Source organism: Gadus macrocephalus, chromosome 16 (assembly GCF_031168955.1).
Source record: "Gadus macrocephalus chromosome 16, ASM3116895v1".
Lineage (NCBI taxonomy): Eukaryota > Metazoa > Chordata > Actinopteri > Gadiformes > Gadidae > Gadus > Gadus macrocephalus.
In genome coordinates this window covers 18,434,141-18,456,587 of record NC_082397.1, presented here as the reverse complement: position 1 = coordinate 18,456,587, position 22,447 = coordinate 18,434,141, and the positions used below count along the sequence as shown (strand labels likewise).

At 43.4% G+C, this 22,447-nt stretch overlaps 1 protein-coding gene across 1 annotated transcript in view; it reads left to right on the top strand.

Annotated features, from left to right (window-relative positions):
- The window catches only part of pdgfd (platelet derived growth factor d), a 52,805-nt gene that overhangs the window by 10,493 nt on the left and 19,865 nt on the right, over positions 1-22,447 (top strand). Inside the window, exons 2-3 of the mRNA XM_060074820.1 lie at positions 19,744-19,933; positions 20,948-21,125. Coding sequence (XP_059930803.1) covers positions 19,744-19,933; positions 20,948-21,125 — 368 coding nt within the window. The remainder of the gene's footprint in view (positions 1-19,743; positions 19,934-20,947; positions 21,126-22,447) is intronic.

Sequence of the window (22,447 nt, the reverse complement as noted above, 5' to 3'; positions counted from 1 at the left end):
GATGGAGAGAGGCAGTGAGGGGAGCTGAGGATGGGAGCCGAACACAGAAAGTCATTGTGAGAGAGAGAGAGAGAGAGAGAGAGAGAGAGAGAGAGAGAGAGAGAGAGAGAGAGAGAGAGAGAGACATAGCGCGAGAACAGAGGGAGATAGAGAGGAGAGAGTAACAAATGAGGAGAAAGAGAAGAGGGGAACAATGGAGCAGTTTCGGGGGAGAGAAGTGGGGGGGAGAGAGAGCGAGACAAAGACAGGGACAAAGAGAGAGAGAGAGAGAGAGAGAGAGAGAGAGAGGTTCTAGTCTAATGCAGGGAACATGTAGAATGGTCATCTCACGCAGCTAGCTGCTGTCCCTCCCCTCGCACTCCCTCTGCTTCTGCCCTCTCATTGGCTATTCAACAGTCCGCCTTTCACAGAAATAGAGAAACACTTCATTTCTATATCGGGTATTAATATAATAGAGAGAGAGAGAGAGAGGCAGCGTACAGGCAGCATATAGGGAAAGAGAGCAGAAGTAATAAAAGCGAAGCCATAGGAATAAGGAAAGCTTAAATAGAAAAAGTTCCTGGGGAGAGGTAACAGAAGAAAAAGAGTGAGAGAAGAAAAAGATAGTGGTGGGGTGGCTCTTTGGAGGCTGCAGGGAGATAAGTGATCCGTTTGGTGAGATGAGGTCAGAACCACCCTGCTAGTATGACCCCAGTCTACTCTGACGACCACACACACACACACACACACAAACAGCCTTAGGGAGACCCAACGCCATATACTGTGAGATGTGGATATTTACACACACACACACACACACACACACACACACACACACACACACACACACACACACACACACACACACACACACACACACACACACATACACACACACACACACACACACACACACAAGTGAACAGACTCACAGCCAGCAATACTCTTCTATATGCATGAACGTATGCAAACAAATACACAGTCACACACACACACTCTGAGCTCCAGATTGCTGTCATAACATCAGAGTATGCTCAACATCACACATCACGAAGAGGAAACACACACACACACACAGACACACACACACACACACACACACACACACACACACACACACATCAACTTGGAGCTGCCGTCCAACAACTCCCCAAAGGATCAAGGCTAATATTCAATCAACTCAGGCTGCCACAGCTGGGGTTTGACTGACACGCACATGCAGACAGATAGACACACACACACACACACACACACACACACACACACACACACACACACACACACACACACACACACACACACACACACACACACACACACACACACACACACACACACACACACACACACACACACACACAAAGAAGGAAGTAAAAGAAGCTGTTGGCTCTCTTCTCAGATTAATGTCAATGTATTTTTATCCGGGCACCTATCAACAATGTGACTTTCAATACACTATCAAGTGTTTTAATTAGTAGACGATCGAATATCTCCAGCAAATATCTCAACATGCGTCTCCAAATAGGCCAAAATTTTATTTTGTTTTGGTTTCTGGATTCTTCTCGTACAAATGGATGCGTGTGTCAATATTGGACAATCAATTCTCTGGTTGTTTTATAGGCTGGGTTTGAAATGTCATAGAATACCAATAGATGTACCACTGGATGTCAATACGAATGAGCGTAGAGTTAGATGTCAATACAAATAGATTGGACGTTTAATTGGAAATGATCGTTGGGAGAAATAGGTAGAGGCTTCAATACAATCCCCCTGATAGAAAAAATAAGTAGTGGATCGCACAGACAAAATGGCGGGCTATCAATACAAACTCAGTGGCACGTGACCTACGATCTGCATCGTGCACCCTGGTGTTGGCTGACTAGGTGTGTTGGGCGGGTGGCCCCTGCCCTCCCGATTCACTGCATGCGTTCTGCTATTGGTGCTCTAGCTCGTCACACGCTTTTGTGTTTTACATCTACTTTAGGCCTGCGTGCTTTTTGCTACTTCAGCATGGTCAGTTGTGGTCAGAAAATGATTGAATCATGTTAAATAATATGATTGATTAAATAATATGATCGGATATTAGATTATACGTGAATCCATCACTGATAGCTTATCAGACCCTGACTGCTAACCACTTTCTATCATTGGAGAATGAAAGAAAAAGGGAAACAGATCCATCTAATTTGTTTATAGAAAGTGAACATACCCTGCATACAGAAAGGCAAGCATCCAGTTAACTTCAGATACCGCCTTTAGTTGTGTGTGCCTGTTTTGAATATCTGATGATTCATATGCCGTGTCCCATGCATATATTGTTCAAGAATTATGGAGTTATAAGTCAGAACTGAATGAAAACTGAAAAAAACACTTTCTTCACTTTTCTAGTGATTTTTTTAGTATCAGAAGGCATGTTTTTTGTACCTTTTTGTTCCTAGTTTTATACAGTCCTGTGTATTAAATATATTATAAACTCTCAAGGAGTACAATTAATTGTGTCACTACTAGGGGTGGGAAAAATAATAGATTCTTCGATGCATCGCGATTCTCTCTAGAACGATTCCTTCTCGATGAGATAAATTAATAATCTGAATTTGTTCGCCTGCTGCAACATTCTGTTCACCAGAGAGGGATGATTTTAGTGATTTTAGAATTATTTAATTTATCTTCAGTGTGTATTGGCCAATCGGATTTGTCTTGACACGATTGCGATGATCATAGAAAAGAAAGATTAGAAAGAAAAGAAAACTGAACACTATTTATTCCATACTTCCATATTGTTTTGTAATGCAAGCTGCATTGATTATTGCATTGTTGATAGAAAGTCATATACAAAAGCTTTTTCTCTAATAAAATATTAGATAAGTTAATTCATCTGTTGATGTCTTTAATGATCATCACAAAAGTAGGAAGTGATTAGCAAACTCTTGAGTAGCAAACTCAGATGTATATATATATTTTTGGAAAAGACGCATATCCTTTTTTTTGTTGCATCGAGATGCATCGATAATCGTTTTAGAATCGAATCGTTGACCTCATAAATAGGGATGCACCGAAAATACGGCCACCGAAAATGTTTGGCCAAAACATAACTTTCGGTTTCGGCCGAAGAAGTAAAAAGGCAGAAACACCGAACATTTTTATTTTTTGGAAAAAGCAACCAGTGTGGAATGAGCCGGGTGCGCTTCTAAAAAAGAGGGATTAAAAAAGAGCTGCACGTAAGTTTGTTAACAACTAATTGAAAAAACTACCGCAGGAAGGATTTTACTTAGCGCTCTCGAAAACAGGTTCGGGGGATAACATTTGAACGGTCGGTGGGACGTCATTGATTTATTTCATTAAATGGAGACAAAAGAGTTTATAAAGGATAAAAAAAGCCACATTCGGTACTCGGTTTCGGCTTTCGGCCAACTGTTTCAGTATATTCGGTTTCGGTTTTGGCCAAGAATTTTCATTTCGGTGCATCCCTACTCATAATCGGAAAACAAATCGAATCATGAGGTGCCAAGAGATTCCCACCCCTAGTCACTACAGTATTGGCTGGGATGATTACGGGAGGGAAACATACACACTCCTCTTAAATCAAATCGAGTATGCTCTCTGATCTGTGAAAGTCATGTAATCTCTCCTTAACAGAGGTACTTAATTAGGTGAGTGCTGCATGCAGTGCTCAACTATTGTTCTTCTTAGGTTTTATTCTTTCTTTCTTTATATTCTCTACAAACTTTGGGACCATATGCCTTCCACAATTTTTCACCTAAAGAATCCATTCCAATTTTTAAATGTTCAGATTAGCTTTGAATTGTGCACTTCCATTCAGATTTCAGATGTCATCTTATTGAATGTCAGTGATCTTTAGGTGGTTTGTGTGTGTGAGATAAATGAGAGGTTCCTTGTATGCCACATAATGTCATCGTTAATAATTAGGTAGCGTTTAGATGTGTATTTGTGTATTTGCCATTGCAGAAGTATATGATTAATTCGTTTTCTGGCAATGTACGTTTTGGGTGGGTTTTTGGTTGATTTGGCGGTTTTAAGTCTATAGTTGGGCTGGAAATTGCCAATCCGATCTGGCATAACATGCTATCTACGTAATGTGCCATATGAAAGCTGAGACTCAAAGGAGTCCAAATCTAGTAAGATCAATAACATTCCTTTCCAAGTAACTACCACCACTTCCACTTCCACCCACACCCACACCCACACCCACACACACACACACACCCACACCCACACACACACACACACACACACACACACACACACACACACACACACACACACACACACAAACAACTGCTCAGCTATTCTATATTTGATGTAAAATGCATTCAAACTCGATAACATTAGCTCTTTGTTTAACTTTTAAATGTATTTGTTTCCCACCATTTTACATATTTTAAATGGTATGCGTGTTTACATTATTTACTCCATTTGGCTCTGTTCAAATCCCTTCACTATATTTAAGCCATTGAACATTTCTTTACGTCTTAAGCCATGTGGCTTTTCTAGAAAGTATTTTCAACCTCACTACAGCTCTCTGCACTACATGCATTTTGTAGTTTACTTTTGATATCCAAAACATAAATAATGTCTCAATGATTTTTCATGAAACTATAGTGTTTGTGTTCTATGTATCAGCCATCAGTTTTTATATTCACACCCTTTTTATGTAATAGAGGTCATCGATTATTTTCACAATTATTAGGGGGATTCTTTGTAGGGCTGTTATAAAATATAACACAAATCTAACGCTGAATTTCCGTAATCGAATCTCGCCCTTCTCTCCGTGGCCTATCCTCATGTGAAAACAAAATGCTTTTCTCACGTCACGCCTGATGAAGTTTTCATGCTCGTTTACATCATCAACAACTATTTACATCATCAGCCAGACTACTATCGAGATGAATGATCAATCAGCGATAATTATAGGTCTATGATTGTAGTTTACCACTGTGAATGCAGTAAGAGAACACGTTGACTGGAGAAAGGTAAATAGACTTTCACCTCCGCCATGTCCTTACACTTGTTCGGTGTCCATGGGGACTATTACAACGAAACACGAATGTGATTGGTTAAAAGGATTTGCTGCTATAGCCGTGGAAAAAATACGACATTGGTGCGAATTAATTAATGTTGCATTCTCGCAAAACGACAATTCCGTTGTGTGCACAGGTACAGGCCCATTCATCTCAATGATTTGTGATTATTTATTGTCGTGTGAAAAAATCATATTGTACATTTGTGATCAATGTATAAAGATCTTACAATGTGAATCATGAGTCAGTGCTGTCCATCACCAAGGAAAACGCAGCTAATTATATTTACGCCGTCAAGAGGCGGCACACAATGAAGGTTGGGGTTGATTGTGTATTTGTTCAATTAATTTTCCCATGTGAGAATCACTATTCGGATTTGAACGGCCATCCTTCAAGTTCACAAATCAGAAGTACAACCACAAATAAAATGTATCAGTTGAAAAAATTCAGGTTACACTTACTTTACACAATACTTTAGAGTGAAATAATATCCATAAAGCATTACAGTAACTTATTATTTGCACTGTGTGCCAGTGTGTGTGTGTATGCCCGTGTGTATGTGTTAGCCAGTGTGTGAACGTGTGCGTTTGTGGGTTTGCCTGTGTGTGTGTGTGTGTGTGTGCGTTTGTGGGTTTGCCTGTGCGTTTGTGGGTTTGCCTGTGTGTGTGTGTGTGTGTGCGTGTGCGCGTGTGCGTGTGTGTGTGTGCTAATGTGCCTGCATGTGTGTCTTTGGTGCAGGGCTAATTGATTGTCCTTGTCAGGCTTGCTGTGCGGGCTGCAGTTGCTGTCAGCAGGAGCCAAGTGCTACTCTAACAAGCCTTAAACACAGTGCTTGGAAAAACACATACACACACACGCACAGTTCAGTGCTATAACAGAAAATAAAAGACAGAAAGGCATTAATAGTAGCAGTAGAGTCTAACTATCACAGCATTTCCCTCTTTATGTTGTGTATGATTCATGACCCAAACGTTTTTGTTTGCGTACATACAAAAGTTTGTACTTTGATTTTGTTTTAAGATGTGTTTGATAATTTTAGTAGCAGCCAGTACTGAAATAAAACCATGAATACGTCTCTATGGTTGTGCAGCTCATAGAGAAAGGCAGAAAACCGATTTGAGTAGATTGTTGTGATAAATAACATTTTCCTACATCCAAAGGAAACTGAACTATTACAGTTACGAGTGATTTCAATGAAACTTTAGGATTCCAAAGTTATCCAAATTAACCCATTGTCATTTTGCAATAAACCCGTTTTAAAGAGGACTCAAATTCTGAATTCCCCAGTAAGTGTGTCGCAGTCCACTTTTGTAACAAGTTCCATCTTTATATGGCCCTACTTCATGGGGTATGAAGCATTAATGGGAATCGATTATGTAGTCTGTTCTCATCTTTGTCTTGGAGCTTGATGTCATCTCTGTGCAACGCTGGCTTCTAATGAGTCCCATAGCCTCGAACCAGCTCCATATTCATGGAAGACTGTGTGTGTGTGTGTGTGTGTGTGTGTGTGTGTGTGTGTGTGTGTGTGTGTGTGTGTGTGTGTGTGTGTGTGTGTGTGTGTATGTGTGTGTGTGTGTGACGCGTTGGTAGTTATTTGTGTGTGTGCTTGTTTTTTGTGTCGCGTGTAATTCACTTGCATTTCTGAATATAAATACGGTGGTTTGTATGCATGGTGCCTTTAATTCTTTGTTTGTGCGTGCGTCTGCGTGTGTCTTGCCCGCAAGAGCCAGTCAAGCAGCGAGTGTATAATACACACTGACCTGTCCGCTGTGCTGACTCAGCCAAGGTTAGGTGCCTCTGCATTATTCAGTAAACCCAGCCAGGGTGCTAAATGCAAGGAGGTCACACAGAGGAGGTTAGCATGCTAAGTAGACAACCAGGAGGCGTAAGGAATGAGAATAATGGACAGTAACCATGCAAAAAAAAAAAGGTTGTTACGAAGTCTGCAGGTCAAAACACTAAAGTGATTAGCTCTTTTAAGTTAACGATACAATGACACTCGAGGAATGGAGGTCATTGAACTGCAATTGAACTGCAATGATGCATGTCATAACGACAATTATTATTTTATATGCCAAATATCGCTAAATGTCTCGGAGACTGATGGTGCTTAATTCAGACGGGTAAAACCGTTGTTGGCAGTTGGAGAGAGAGATTCAACTCTTTGAGATATTATTCTAACTAACAGACAGGCAATGCATAGTCAGCTGATAGAGAGAGACTAGAGAGACACACCTGGCCAATATAATTCCTCTGTATTGATTTAAATCCTTACAAATATTACATTTTCACAAAAAATAAAGTGTTTCAACCATGATGTAAGCATTTTGTTGCCGACCAAATGAAAAGAAAATAGAAGATAAGGTGTTTCTTAGCAGTCGGCCGCGATACACCATTCCAATATCGTCCTTCAGAAACATTCACAATCAATGCATTAATCAAGCAGCGCCTGCCAAACCCCAAATATCAACTGTCAATCATCCAGCTCTGTTGATTGGTGTGCAACGGGCCATCGTGCATCCAAATACCCCAAACTCTGCATCCAAACTGAGCAAATACTAGTCAACTGGTAAAGGTTGAATAAAGATAAAAAATGTTCAGCCTTACGCCTCGTGCCCACTGCACCGTCAGTCAACGGACGTGGGAAGGCGTGGCTGACGGATGGGGGAGTAGTCTTTGCAGAGGCAACCGTCAGCCAATCAAATCGCTTCGCCGGGTTCTTCCCGCTTCTTCCTGCTTGTTGCGAGGCAAGATGACCCGCTTTCCCGCTTTCCAGTATCGTCAGAGCCCGAGTCGCGTCACAGTGCTTAAATTTGCATACGCGATCTGATTGGATGACGGATCCGTCGCGGCCGAAAAAGTTGAACATTTTTCAACTTTTTGACGGTGGCGAACGCTCCAAGTCAATGGACGGATCCACAATGCATTGCGCGACCGTCCCCATTCAAAGTCAATGGGCAACGGACAACTGACGGAGGTAGTGGGCACGGGGCGTTAAGCAGAGCTGTATTGTCCTTAGTCTAACCGTTCAGCAGAGTGCGGTTCATCATTCACTTCTTTGCAGCCATTAGGGTAATTTATCTCCATCAATAGGCGTGGAATCATCCATACCTGAGAGGTACTCAGGAAAGCTAAGTGGATGCTAAGGCTAATCAAAGACCTGAGAGGGCCATGGAGACATAGGAGATGTTTTGGAACAGCTAAAAAGGCTTGCCTACACCAGACAGAAATTGGACAGTGTGAGAAGTCTGAGCAATTTGCAGATGTCTGCAAAGTTTTCCCTTTGAAATATATGATAAACAGCAGATAATGATCCAATCGAACATTTGGATATATTTCACGGACTGGCGAAAGCGAAACTGCCTCTTTGTATGCAGACTCCACCGCTCTCTCGCCCTCTCTCCAACGCAAATTTAAATCTTGTTTATTTATGAATCTTAATCAGGCATGCTCTTTGGTGGATGCTGTGTTTGATGTATTGAGCTCACAGATGTTTGAATATATATTAATGTTGACTGTTCTTTTTACACTCTTACAGCCTTGGCTTCTCTTCACTCTTTCTCTCCAGTATCTCTCCCATTCTTCCTCTTTTTTGTCATTTCTCCCGCTCCCTCCTTCTCTCATTTGGGTCTCCTGTGCGTGGGTGACCAGCTGGGTCTCTGTATGAGATACTTTGAGGACAGAGCATAAGCCCTCTGAACAGGTTGACCCAGGCTGTCTATCTAACCTCTCTCTCTGTCAGGTAGACTCAAGATAATGCGATGAGGAATATCAAAATTGTGTGTTTTCGTATGTTCTGTACAATTTACGCATTGCACCCAACTGATCGCCCAAAATGCTTTAATTAGAATTATTGTCACCTCATTACACAGCAGTTGGGTAAGGACATTGCATCGCAGCCTCACAAACACACAATCATGCACACACACACATGCTCTGTTATGGAGCCCATGCATGCAATAATAAATCCCTAATTTAAATAGCGTCCAATGACTTTTTTTGCTGTCCTCTCTCCCGCACACACAGACGTATTAATAGACAGCAAACACAATGTCCTAAGCCCCGAGGAGCCAGGATTAGAGAAATGAGCCGGCCACACACACTCACAGACACACACACACGCAGACAACCACTCAAACACACACACACTCAACACACACACACACACACACACACACACACACACACACACACACACACACACACACACACACACACACACACACATAGACAAACACAAACACACACACACACACACACACACACACACACACATAGACAAACACAAACACACACACGCAGGCAACCATTCAAACACACACACACTCAAACACACACACACACACACACACACACACGTAGAAAAACACACACAAACCAACAAGCTGACAAACACACACACCTCCTGCCTGGTACTCACCTGACCACCAGGCAGGAGGTCCCAGGGGCCCAGTCATGACTTTGGCTCATCAGCCCGCTAATTAGCGTGTGGAGGTGCGTGAGCACGTGTTCCTGCGCTTGTTTTCCTCCCGTGTTCACGTGGGTGACCTGGTTTACTCCCACACCACGCAAACATGCAAGGTTAACATGCCTGGTTGCCCATAAGCAAGGCAAGGGCACTGCACCTGGAGTTAGTTCCTGGGCGCCCCCCCGCTCCTAGCTCCGAGCATAGGATGGTTTAAAGGCAGAGGATGAATTTCCCCATTGGGGATTAATAGAAAGCAATGTTTCAGTGTGAAACTAAATTGTGTGTGTGTGTGTGTGTGTGTGTGTGTGTGTGTGTGTGTGTGTGTGTGTGTGTGTGTGTGTGTGTGTGTGTGTGTGTGTGTGTGTGTGTGTGTGTGTGTATCAGCCTTGGCTGATAGAACAATGCATAGTTGATGGCAGGCTGATATAAGGCTCAGACTGGGCTTTTCAGAGAGATATTGTGATTCAATTGCTTCCATGGGGTCTTTTACAAATTAGTTACAGTGCAGTTATTCTGTTTTCTTATCATCCTATTTATCTCTAGCACAGTTAACGATTATTCCATCTAAGTGGCTGTTATTACTTAGCATGTGTCATCCCTGCAATTGTAAAGATATTTTCTCAAAACAAAAAATAAAAGTAGTGTCATGTTATACGGGGTTGGCTGAAAATAGTGGTATTGGATTTTATTTCTCTTTAGTATTGACTTCCTTCCACCAGAACAGAAGCAGATTTTTAAATTGCCTTATTTTTGATTTTCAGTAAAGCAACACATTCGAACTGCAACTTTATAGACACTATGCTCATCTCAATTCATATTCACATCACCCCCGCAAAGTTTGCTCAATCGTGTCGAGCTACATGGCCGTAATGCATGAACTGTGCTTTTTTCTATAATTACATATAGGCTAGCTGTCTTCTATAATTCATACGACATGTGCGCCCAAGCAGCCATAGCGACTGTATGGGAATATATGTAGCGCTCACATAAGTGCCTCTATGGACAGACTAATGCACTGGACCCTGTTCTTTTTATTCCTACCACTCCTTTTTCAACGTGATCACCAACCGCAATGACAGAATAGGTTGTTTTCTCAATGCCACCAAAAAAGACCCTGTGCCAGTGTTCGCTGGTACAGGGCCCCCTATTGACTGGACCAAGAAACAGCATGTCATCACGTATACATGGGCTGGGGGCGATAGTCTCTTTTGCTTAGGAAGGCTCCTTACTGAGTGACATGACCCGGAAGTATCTAAGTGGCATCCATGAGATGAGCTGTTTCAGCTCTCTAAATGCTAAGGAGAGGTTCTTCAATGCTTCCTTCTGTGTGTGTCTCCTTTAGAACAGGGTAAACTGGAGCATCCTATCTGAAAGGAAAGGAGATAATGTGTCTGTCTGTCTGTCTGTCTGTCTGTCTGTCTGTCTGTCTGTCTGTCTGTCTCATAATTTTATGAGGTGAAAGTGAAAAGCGTGAGCGAGACATTTAAAAAGGAAACAATTAATGAAATGTATCTTAGGCCTACATCCAGCATTTGGATGCCAACCTGCAAAGTAATGCAAGTATATTTAGTTTACCTCCTACCTCCTACTCTCTGATAAGGTGAGCACTCGCCAATCTTGTCGACAAGTTAAAGATCATGAAGCAGCTGGATATCCTCATCTAGGATCTAACCAATACAAATGTATGGATTAATTAAACACTTCCTCACAAAACCAGGTCGTTAAGAATGCTCCCGTTGATTGGCAGAGGATAGGCTAACAAAAAACAAATCAAAACTTATTCTACACATTTCCGAGGAGACTTAGCAAACATTACAGCTCCCAGGATCACAGATGAAAACAGGGCCTTCGTTTTTATTCTTGGTTTTAAAGTGTGCGCTCATCGGGAGTAAAGGGCACACGGTTTCTGGTCATGCGTACGCACAGCAAGCAGAAGAGTAAATATGGGAAATTACCAAGTAGAAATTTCAAACAAGACCAAAACTGGCTTTTGACAAGCCTACCTCCATTGTGGAGACATTCGCATGATCAACCCCTCTTACTTAATCAGCCTCAGTCTTTCTTTGCTCTCCCTCTTTCTCTCTCTCTATCTTCTCAAATACATCGTCCCCCCAGGGAGTAAGGTGATTTTTAATGTCACCTTCCTTTTAATTGATTAGGTCATATGCCTAAAGTATGCCTATACGATAATTGAATGAAGCAGCCTAAGATTTATAATTGCCCATTAAACTGATAATTTAACAATGCTGTGTATGTCTAAATTAAGCCATGTCCTGACATTTGTAAATGGACTGCAGCTGTAGTTGGTGCGTGCGTTGAAGATCCAATGTTTTTTGAGGATGTGGTCGGGGTATAACGGTTTTCATTTCCTGCCTTAAAAATAGGATATGATATCCAACATGATTCCAATGAATCCAGTACTCACTGAATTACGATTGTCCAATCCCATGGCAGAACGTGCGCTGAACCCCTCGCTCATTTGCATGAAGTTAACCAACAGTCAACTTCAGCCGTGATATCGTTTCCAATACAAGGTGTACGGGAGTGGTTGCCAATCACCAGACTGGGCGTCTGGTGGGGCCGCGTCGTGTTTACCGGCTGCAGTCCTTGACATGCCTTCCGGTCCTATCAAACCATGGCACAAACAGTACATTCATTTACCTTCCCGTACACCGCTGCACAATGATAAGCGTCCTCTAGCGACTTTGTCAGGCTCACTCCTGCCCCCGATGGATCGGCCAGTGTCGCATTAATAAGCGAACACTCTTCTGAAGCGATTGTCCAAATCCTTTTGACCTGTGATAGGCTCCTATTAGGGGCAGAGTGACACTGTTCCCCCGCAAAGGGAGTTCACTCCCAACTCCCATGCACAATTCTTTGAAGGGGAGCACGGCGGACACTGTATCTAGAGTGGCCTCTATCTTCTTCTCTATCACTTCCTGAAAAAACTTGCATTTTACCGTTCCACTCTTCCATTCCATCAACATTTAATCATGTATTTCCATTTGGTCCTAAACATTCACACATTTCTCCTCAGCTAAAGGTGAGGAAAAACCCTAACCGTCACCCATAGATATAGATATAGATAAAGATATAGTAAAAGATATAGATATAGATATACAATATACATTGGGATATATGCATGGTAATAAACCTAAGCCGGTGCGTCCGACAAGCATAAGAAAGCTTGATCATCCCAGTTTTCCGGCCTTACAACATTATAAATTTCATGCTTACAAACAGGATTAAGTGCTTTTTATACAAGCTCTTGATAAATTAGTGCCATGGTTACAGTTCACTGTTAAAACAAATAGCCAAACTAACATCCAGCAGACGGTTGGTCACATTTGCTAATACAGAGGAATTTAATGTTTCGTATATCGGCCCATAAACAAACACCTTTAGCGCAAGGAAAGGCAGCAGCTAGCCATTAAATTAGATGGTGCAGGATGGAGAGAATAGAGGGAGGGAGTAGCTAGAGTCGGAGGGGAAGAAGAAGCAGGGAGGGGGGCGAGAGCCAAGGCTGACCAAAGCTGACACCCCACGGCATGTAGCATTCTCCTTCAGGCTGTGCGTTACTGTGTGTCTGTAAGTGTGTGTTTGTGTGTGTGTTTACGACGTGAGTTTGTTTTCTTTTCCAGCCTCCGTGCAGGCAGGAGCGTGACTGAGAATCAGCAGAGGATATTTAAAGTTGATATGACATGAGATGGCAGAATCGCGGTCCCAGCACAGACTTCCACAAGCGAGACAAATATGCACATAATGTATACTCAATAGTGGAGATACTCGGAGGGAGAGACACCCAACACATGGGCATTGTGATAACAAGTCGTCGCAAGGGTGCTGTGGTCGTTATCCCTTGGTGGGGGCTGGAAGAAAATAGGTATAGCAGTCCAACCATGCTTCACATACATAGAAACAACCTATGTACACATACTGAAAGCCCCCCCCCCCCCACACACACACACGAACACGGAATCCCACATGCACAAACAGTGTTCAGCAGCAGTTGCCCGACTAATGGGTAGTGTTCTACATTCGGTCTCCAAACACAGATGAGTAAACAGCTCGGCCGGCCAGTGGAAACCATGGAGGCATGGCTCTGCATCCGTTGCAGACAGAGACGTATGATTACACAAATACACACACACACACTGACAGAGCTTACAATCTCCTACATCTTTACAATGGAAAAGAGGCAAATTATTTCCAAATTAGCCCTTGGAAGGCTCCTTGCTTGATCGATGCCCACGGATTTAAATAGTTCACTTCCTCAGTGAATCATATGACGTATGAGCGGATTTATCAAACCAGCACACTGTTGTGACGCTAATTGAGAATTACCCCGTTTCCTGCGTGAATAATTACGGAAAAGGCTGAAAAAAATGTGTGTGTCACCATGAAGGAGACAAGCAAACACAGGGGTGATTGTTTTTGCTCCGGTAAGCACTTTGGAAGTGAAAGCATCTCCTGTGCCACACTGATTGGCCGAGACGAAAGCCAGTTGGGAACGACGTTGTCAGAAGTGGAAAACACAATGGTTGAAAGGGAAATCAGGTTCCTCTTGTTGCGAGTAAACTCCTGTGGGATCGTGACTGTACCGCTGGATGATTATGGGATGGTTCGCTTTTGCAAGATTCTTTGTCAATGCGCAGAATGGAGAGATGGATTTGTGATTTACCGCTGTTCACCTTCTCCAAAGCGATGTTTGCAGAGTTCTGTACAGCAGGGGGTTTGGTTAACAAGTCATAATGAGGGAACATGATTTAAAGAAACACCAGCACACACACAGATGCTAGTGTCTTTACTTCCTCCATCCTATTGGGTTATTTTGTGTGTGTGTGCGCGAGCGCGCGTGCGTGTGTGTGTGTGTGTGTGTGTGTGTGTGTGTGTGTGTGTGTGTGTGTGTGTGTGTGTGTGTGTGTGTGTGTGTGTGTGTGTGTGTGTGTGTGTGTGTGTGTGTGTGTGTGTGTGTGTGTGTGTGTGTGTGTGTGTGTGCACTGCTGATGTGGTGTGAGGGCGCGATTGGAGCTGGGATCAGAAATAGAACAGAGTCGTTAAGAACACAACACCCCCTGTACAAAAGGTGGAAGAGAGAGAAGAGAGGTTTAATTCAATTGTAAATCTGGTGATCACTTAATTTAGATGTGACATGCAAGTGCACTGCACACACACACACACAAACACACACTTAGACTGTGCGACTACATTTTGTTCAACACAGAGCTGCTCGTGTCAGACTAAGCGTTGGCATTAAGGTGTGTGTGGTTGTTTGTGTATAGCTGTCTCTGCATGAGTCAGCCTGCGATTGAGGTTGACAACATCACACCATCAAGGCAGCAAAAGTTTCTATGTGTAAGGTTAACATTTTGACAGTCTGCGGGAGTCTTTTCTTTGTGCTTTCCATAGTCAGAGTTTAATGGTGCCTTGGCTCCTGAAGGTTCCAGGCGGTCATGTTTCAAAAGTCGTGCTATTAAAGGTCAAATGTTTTGTTTGTACTCTCAACTTTCACCGCTATCCATATTTGTTTTACCTCAAAAAGATTCAACAGATCATTCGCTCCAAACAGAAATTGGTATAAAAAAGTTAACCCTCCCACACACTCCTACATTCAAATTCTGCATGTGCAATCTTTCTTCGGACTGTATTTAACTCCTTATGAAAAACACATGGCTCAATACAGAATGGTTTGTGTTCATCTGCAGCAGAGCCTCAATGTCACTGCATGATTTATGGCAGGTGCTACGGTCGGGGACTCAACCCTGGGAATCTGAGGTGGGGGAGGTCACTGCGGAGACATCTGCATAATCACCCCCTCTCTCTTTATCAGACTCTTTCTTGCTCTTCTCTGTCTTGATGTCTCTCTCTCTCACAAATACACACACACACAAACGTAAAAGCCACATAATTATGATTACATTTTTCTCTTGGTTGATTTTAAACTCCTTCTTCTGACATCCATCATTCTAATCACCAACAGTTTTCATCACCAACAAAAATATATAGTCTCAAAGTTTTAAATAACCAAACTTCATTTCACTTGCTGTTCTTCACTGCAGAAGAATGGACCTGATGGATTCACCATAATTGATAGAAGAATGCATTTGAATCTATGATTATCTAATTGATTTACACTCTTGGTGCGCAACAGTGACTTAGCCATTATAAAAATGAAAATAACAACAACGCTATCAGCACTGTGTCGGGATAAGTTAACACCGGGTTTACAGAAAGCCCTTTGTTTCTATACTTAATGTAAAAACGTTAAAGGCTTTCATGTTTTTAACGCTGTTAGTCAGTTTAGTTGATTTGCAGTTTAAATTAGTTTTTCTGTTCATAGAAATACTTCATATAGTTATGGAATTGAACCAACACATTAATGTGTTTTCGATGCAGCGTAACACACATTCAGTCTCATTATGTTTATAACTCTTGTTTTCTGCCTATTATGACCGCATGCACACGTAAACAAACACACTGCCATTGTGTAGAGCGGTCCATCTCCCCCTAGTGATCTTAGTTGGGGAGCGTTTCTGGGCCATAAGAACTTTTACAACCCAGTAGATCCACAATGTCAGGCTTAAGAATTTAAGACAGACACACAGAGATACACACACACAGACACACACACACAGACAGACACACACACAGACAGACAGACACACACACACACACACACACACACGCACCAGTTGGCAAATGTTACTGCCTGAAATGTAGTCCTTTATCATAATTATTTCTGAATGCTAATGCTGAGTGCTGGTGGTGCTCCTCTGTGGCTGCCGTTTGCTGAGGAGTTGATTCAATAGATTCACCTTCTCACACCGGGAGCGGCCTCGGGGCTCAGGCGGTGTCAGCAAAAACACATTCTTTATAGATGGGGGTGGACTGTGGACATAGATTAAAATACCTGCCCAGCATAAAGAGACAGTGTACATGACAGTATATGTATGTATATGTATATTTAATTATCATACGTATATAAATATATATAGAGATATACATATATCTCTACATATATATTCAATAATAATTATAGCAATTTTTACTAGATTAGTTTACTTGATATTTTTTTCTTTGGCCCATGTGACACTACTCTTCTGAGTCTTCTGAGTCATCTACATCAACACGGCAACAGAAGCCATGTGAATACGCAGGACTCTGGTTTTCTGCGCATGATTTCCTCCATAAAGGCATGCTGCAGGCTACAGGGCTGTACGCAATGTCCTTGTTGTTTGTCTCGTAAGCACTTGCTGCGAGGCTGTTTCACTGTCACCAACGACCTGGGGGGAGGGGGGGATTTAGTATTGGTGGGATGAGGCTTGCAACGCCGGGCCATAGGAGATGTCGCCGCCAACTAGCCTGGCTATTGACGGACGAAGCTCAATCGTAGATTGCACGTTGTTCTGGGGAGGCTGCTGTCATTTTCTCTAGACCCGTGAACGACGGGCCTAGTTCAAATTACTCTGCCTGCCGCTGCTTCCCTGTCGTCAATGTGTTAAAACAGCCAATAGCGTGCCAGGGGGAAAAGCCAGCCTGGTGATTGGCTCCCGCAAAAGCGAATCGGAAGCAGAAAAAGGAAAACAGAGGACCCGAGATATGTTACCTTACATGATTCCTTCAATGCAAACGTCAACCAATGTTTTCAGGAGTGTTATTCGGCTGAGCCATCCTATGATGCGTGTGTCGCTGGCATGAAAGTTTAACAAGCACATACGACATCTGAACATGAAGGGCCGCACTGCACACTTTCGATTGGTTCTGCAAGGCAGGTTTTCCTTTTACTGTAATTGATTCAACCCAGTTTTTGCAATGTTACCTGGGAGGTTTTCATCAGTCTCTAGTTGCGCCAAGCATTTAGAGAGCCGAAAGTGTCGGCTCTCTAAGAGCTGAGTCGGAAAGTGTCATTAATTAACACTTAGTATAAAGTATTTTATTTAACAACTGAATATTAGTGTCTGAATAGTCACTGAAGAGCCTTATCCAATGGGCTTCTAGGAGGGGGGGCATCATTAATAATCAATCAAGCCTCAAATGCTCAAATGTGATTATCTGTAGACAATAAACCTGGCCATCCATGAAGCGTCTTTATGAGCTCATCTCTCTTCCCGAGGCTGTGCAGGCGTGTGCCACTGTCAGGGGACACCGCTTGCTGTCCATTTGTGTCTGATCATTTTCCATTGTTCTACCTTTTCATTTGTTTGGGGTAAAAAAATACACGCTATCTCTTTCTTTCTTCTTTTATTATGACCTCCCGCCTACTGCCAATACTGCCTCTTACCCCAGTACTCAATATAGCACGCTCAGGGGCCAGACACCCAGCATTAGCAGTGTTTACAGCCGCTAACGTTACTCCTGGTAATATATGGCTGGTGTCACAGCCTAGCTGCACATCACTACTCCACAGGGCCTGGAGGAGATGGAGGAGGAGGAGAAGGAGGAGGAGGAGGAGGAGATGGAGGAGATGGAGGAAGAGGAGGAGGAGGAGATGGAGGAGGAGGAGACAGAGGGGAGGTCTGAGGGAGTGAGAGAGAGAGAGAGAGAGAGATAGGGGAGATGAAGTGATAAAGTGGGAGGAGGGGGGGGAATCTTAATAATTTTTTGTTTTCAGGGTATCATGGTGCTATAACTTTAATATGCATGTAGCTCTCTCGCCCCAAAAACACACACACTTCAGAAAATACAGCCCTGTCAGCCATACCGCAAGAGGAAAAGGGTGTGTGTGTGTGTGTGTGTGTGTGTGTGTGTGTGTGTGTGTGTATGTATGTATAGGTGTGTGTGTGTGTGTGTGTGAGTAACTGTTTTTAGTTGCAATTTGCAGTGTTTCCAAAAGTATATAAGGGTTAGAATCTAATAAGGACAATATGTGTGTTTTTCCTCATAAAAAGGTGATCTTGAGTTAGCATCATAAAAATGGGATATGTACAAGGATGATGACAATATTACACACAAACCCGTAGCTATCTTCCTGTGTCCTCTGCTCCCATTCTGTTCTTCAGTTCATTCAGCAACCCTATTCTATCCTTTCTATAACTCCAATTATTTCCGGTAATTACTAAAAAAGCAATTACTGAAGCACTCTTATCTCCTATAATCTTACACTAAGCAAATAGTAATGGCTTTCAACGTTGCATTTCCTATTTACGGAATCAAACAGCCCTTAACTGACATCAGTATTGTTTCTGTTGACCTCACTCTTGGATGTCTGATATAATCTTAACATTGACCTTCTGCTGGGCATAAATGGCTGACCTATAAACACCAAAGCGTAGAAAACAAAGGATCCAGCTTTGCAATATCCTTTCTGAGCAATTCAAGTATTTGTTGGCCAGCAGCATAATGACGCTTGTAAAGTATATCTCTACCATCTGAAAGCATTTTTAATGAATAACTTAATTAGTTTTATCCATGGTTCTAAAGTCTGTTATCATGGCCATTAAAGGCTGTTCATTCGCTTTAGATCACATTCGTCACAGGTGGGGAGTCAAAGTTTCAGCATGTTGACGCTTGTGAGGATGGGATGTGGTTTGGACTTTTCTCCACCATCTTCCATTTGACATTTTATGTTTGTAACATGGTTGTATTATTTATTATTGGATGCCAGGAGAGTCTCAAAAGCCTCATAAAATATCAAGACACTTAAGACCAGAAATATTATCAATAGTGTTTATGTGTGTGCAGCATGGTAGAGAATTAGAAAACAAGACACAATCAACATCCATTCTTTGAATCAATTATGTAATTTGTCATGATTAGCATACATTATTGTCGCTAGAGAAGTGAGATTTGAGCACAATTTGCAGGTGAGTGGAGAAAGTTCTATCCAACCCTTATTAAAATTAACCTCAGGAGATTAGGTTTTAATAATTACAGATGACAATATTTGCCTTTCTCCATCACAGAAACATCAGCCTTGATGTTTCTGTGATGGATACGATTTTAAACTCAACGGTGAAATATTATATATTGTATACCAAAGAACAAAAAATGAATTAACAGAAATCTGTCCATGCATCAGTTACTAGGGATCTCAGGTTTTATCTCCAACAAAACCTTAACCGTCAGATGATGTTTCCAAAGATATGATTGCGATTGAACCAATACTTTTAATCCTGTACAGACAAAAGCCCTGCCGTTGCATTAGGAAACTCCTGCAACTGTCTCCTCCTCTCATTCAGTTGAAACACATTAGCATTTTCGGTCCACATTACAGCATATGATCTCCGTATCCGACCTAACAGACATCCATCCCCACAGACATATACCGCAAGGAGGAGGTGGTGGAGGTCACCGCCGAAGGGGGCTCCGTCTCAAGCCCCCGCTACCCCAACTCATACCCCCGCAACCTGCTGTTGTCATGGAAACTGGTGGCGCCGCCCGGCTGCCGCTTGCACCTGGAGTTTGACACTCGCTTTGGCCTGGAGGAGTCCGAGAACGGAGTGTGTAGGTGAGAAAGACCGGAGGGTGGTGGATTAGCATGTATATCTACCGATGGCGGTTGAGATGGGTCAGCTCTATAACGGTGCACACAGTTGTTAGGCCTGTGTGACACAATGGCCGACATAAACTAAAGGTGGCGCTGCATGCACTTTATATTTTTAAATGCAAAAATAACTGCTATTGAACGGAAACAATAAATATTCATATCGGTATCAACCTAAAATAGCGCTTAAATATCCAGTATCATCCTTGGAGCGCTATTGCAAATGGTTGCTCCGTCTCCTTTGTTTCCGCGCCAGATTGGGAGGTGGCGGCTTTGGGGAACCAGAGAAAGAGAGGAATTAGAACAGGAGTGAAACTAATGGAGATAATGAAGGGAGGGGTTAATAAAGTGCAGGCTCCGACAACGCATCGCTATCAAGAGATGTGGAAGGAGACAAGAGGCTTAGCCATGTGATGTAAAGCCTTGTTAAATGACAGATGGAGAAAGTTTTCTTTTTGTTCGGCGAGTGGTGCTCGGAGTTTGTCCTTGAGGTTTAGGAATGAGGCGGGGGTGAGAGATTTTAAAATCTCTGTTTGCGATTCAGCTGTCTTTGTAAGCACTTTGCCGTGAAGTCAGAGAGAGGAGGAGGGGGGTGCAGGGGGGAGGGAGGGTGAGAACAGAGCGAGAAAAAGAGGTGTGAGACAAGAAGGTAAGGTGAGTTAGGAATGTGTTTTGTGTATTTGCGGGTATATACATGTGCGTACGCGACGTGTGTGTGTGTGTCTAAGTGTTTGTGTGTGCTTGTGTGCAGGTGAATACCCGTGTGTGTGTGTGTGTGTGTGTGTTTGTGTGTAGGCCTCATCAGGTTCACTGAGCAGGTCTGCCATAGCAGGCTGCTGTTAAAAGCAGCATTTTAAAACAGGAGACCATCTTTTAATGTCTCGCTCATCTCTATCGCACGGCCATCCCCCCCTGTCCTCCCCGGCCCCCCTCTGATCCGCCACCGCCTTCTCCCCGGCGGCCCCCCTCTTTCCCCAGGTATGACTTTGTGGAAGCGGAGGACCAATCGGAGACCAGCACCATAAGTTGGGGTCGGTGGTGTGGCCAGGGGGCTCCGCCCAGTCTTAACTCCAAAACCAACACGCTGAGGGTCACCTTGAAGTCTGACGACTACTTTGTGGCCAAGCCGGGCTTCCAAGCGTACTACAGCCTGCTGGTGAGAGAACCGCCGCGCACTGAACACACGCCGAGTCCCGTGACCACACGCAGACAGAGCATACCTCATGCTTGCGTACGCAGGTGTATTGACGCAGTATACACACATGCTAAAGCACAGGATATGTCGTCGTCTCTGTGTGTGGTCCAACAGTGAATGTTTACGAGAGAGAAAAAAAAAGGGACTCACCCGGCCTCACAGATGCAGAATAGTTTGTGTGTTTGTGTGTGTGCGTGTGCGTGTGAGTGCGTGTGCGTGTGCAGTGTTTCCCATACATAGACCAATGTGTGGCGCAGCGCCACAGAATCAACACAGAGCGCCACAAATTGATTCTGCTTTTTTTTTTTTTTTTTTTTTGCGATTTTGAAATATAAATAATCGTTCAGTTCATTCATCTCCGCGTAGCACTCTTTCTCCCTGTCATTCTCATTCACACACGCACACACACAGAGACAAGCGCGCATACATGGCAATGGTGCGCGGGTACACTCCCACTTATTGGATAAACCCGTGGCGTATCACTGATACACTGCACACGCACCGACAGTGGAGTCGCCCGCTCCTCCTCTCAATGCGCCAACAAAGACAAACCCAAGCGGGATATCTGCGATTCATGTGAAATGCGGTTATAGTTTATATATATTACGGTGTTAGACCCCCAGGCCGTTCTGCCGGCGATTTTAATTCGCTCTGCAGCAGAGGCTGGAGATCGGGAAGCTCGGGAGGTCTCCCGGTGGGCCGGTCCACTTTGAAATGTTTTTTGTGCGAGATTGCTCGATTACGCGAATGAGCAATCGCGAAATGCCCCCTCCCTGGCTGGACTCCGAGAATGGAGGAACTCAGGAGAAAAACACTGAGTCATAGATTGGCAGAGGACACACTCTCGGTTGGGATCAGTTTCAAACGACTCCCAGAGATGGAAAGTGTGCCTTTTGCCTCCAGAGTATCCGTGGGGCTCGGGGTGGAGGTTGATGAATGGTGATGGATCGGAGCTGGTGATGAGGGGGGGCCGCGTAGCAGATGAAGAGGTTGGCCTACCTTGTTCCCCTCTCACTCTCCCACCTGACAAAAGGGGCCGAGATGGGTGGACAGGCTACGGAAGGAAGGGAGGGAGGGAGAGAAAGTGTTCTTTAAAAGGCTGTCAAGTAGGGGGATAAGGAGATTATCTTTGTCATGCTGTCAGTTGGAGGGAGGAGGAAGACAGACCTGTTGGACGTTGAAGGTGATATTTTGCAGCTTTATAATCATGGAGGGAGGGTAGGTTAGAAAATGGATGTGCAGAAGAGGGTGTGTGTGTGTGTGTGTGTGTGTGTGTGTGTGTG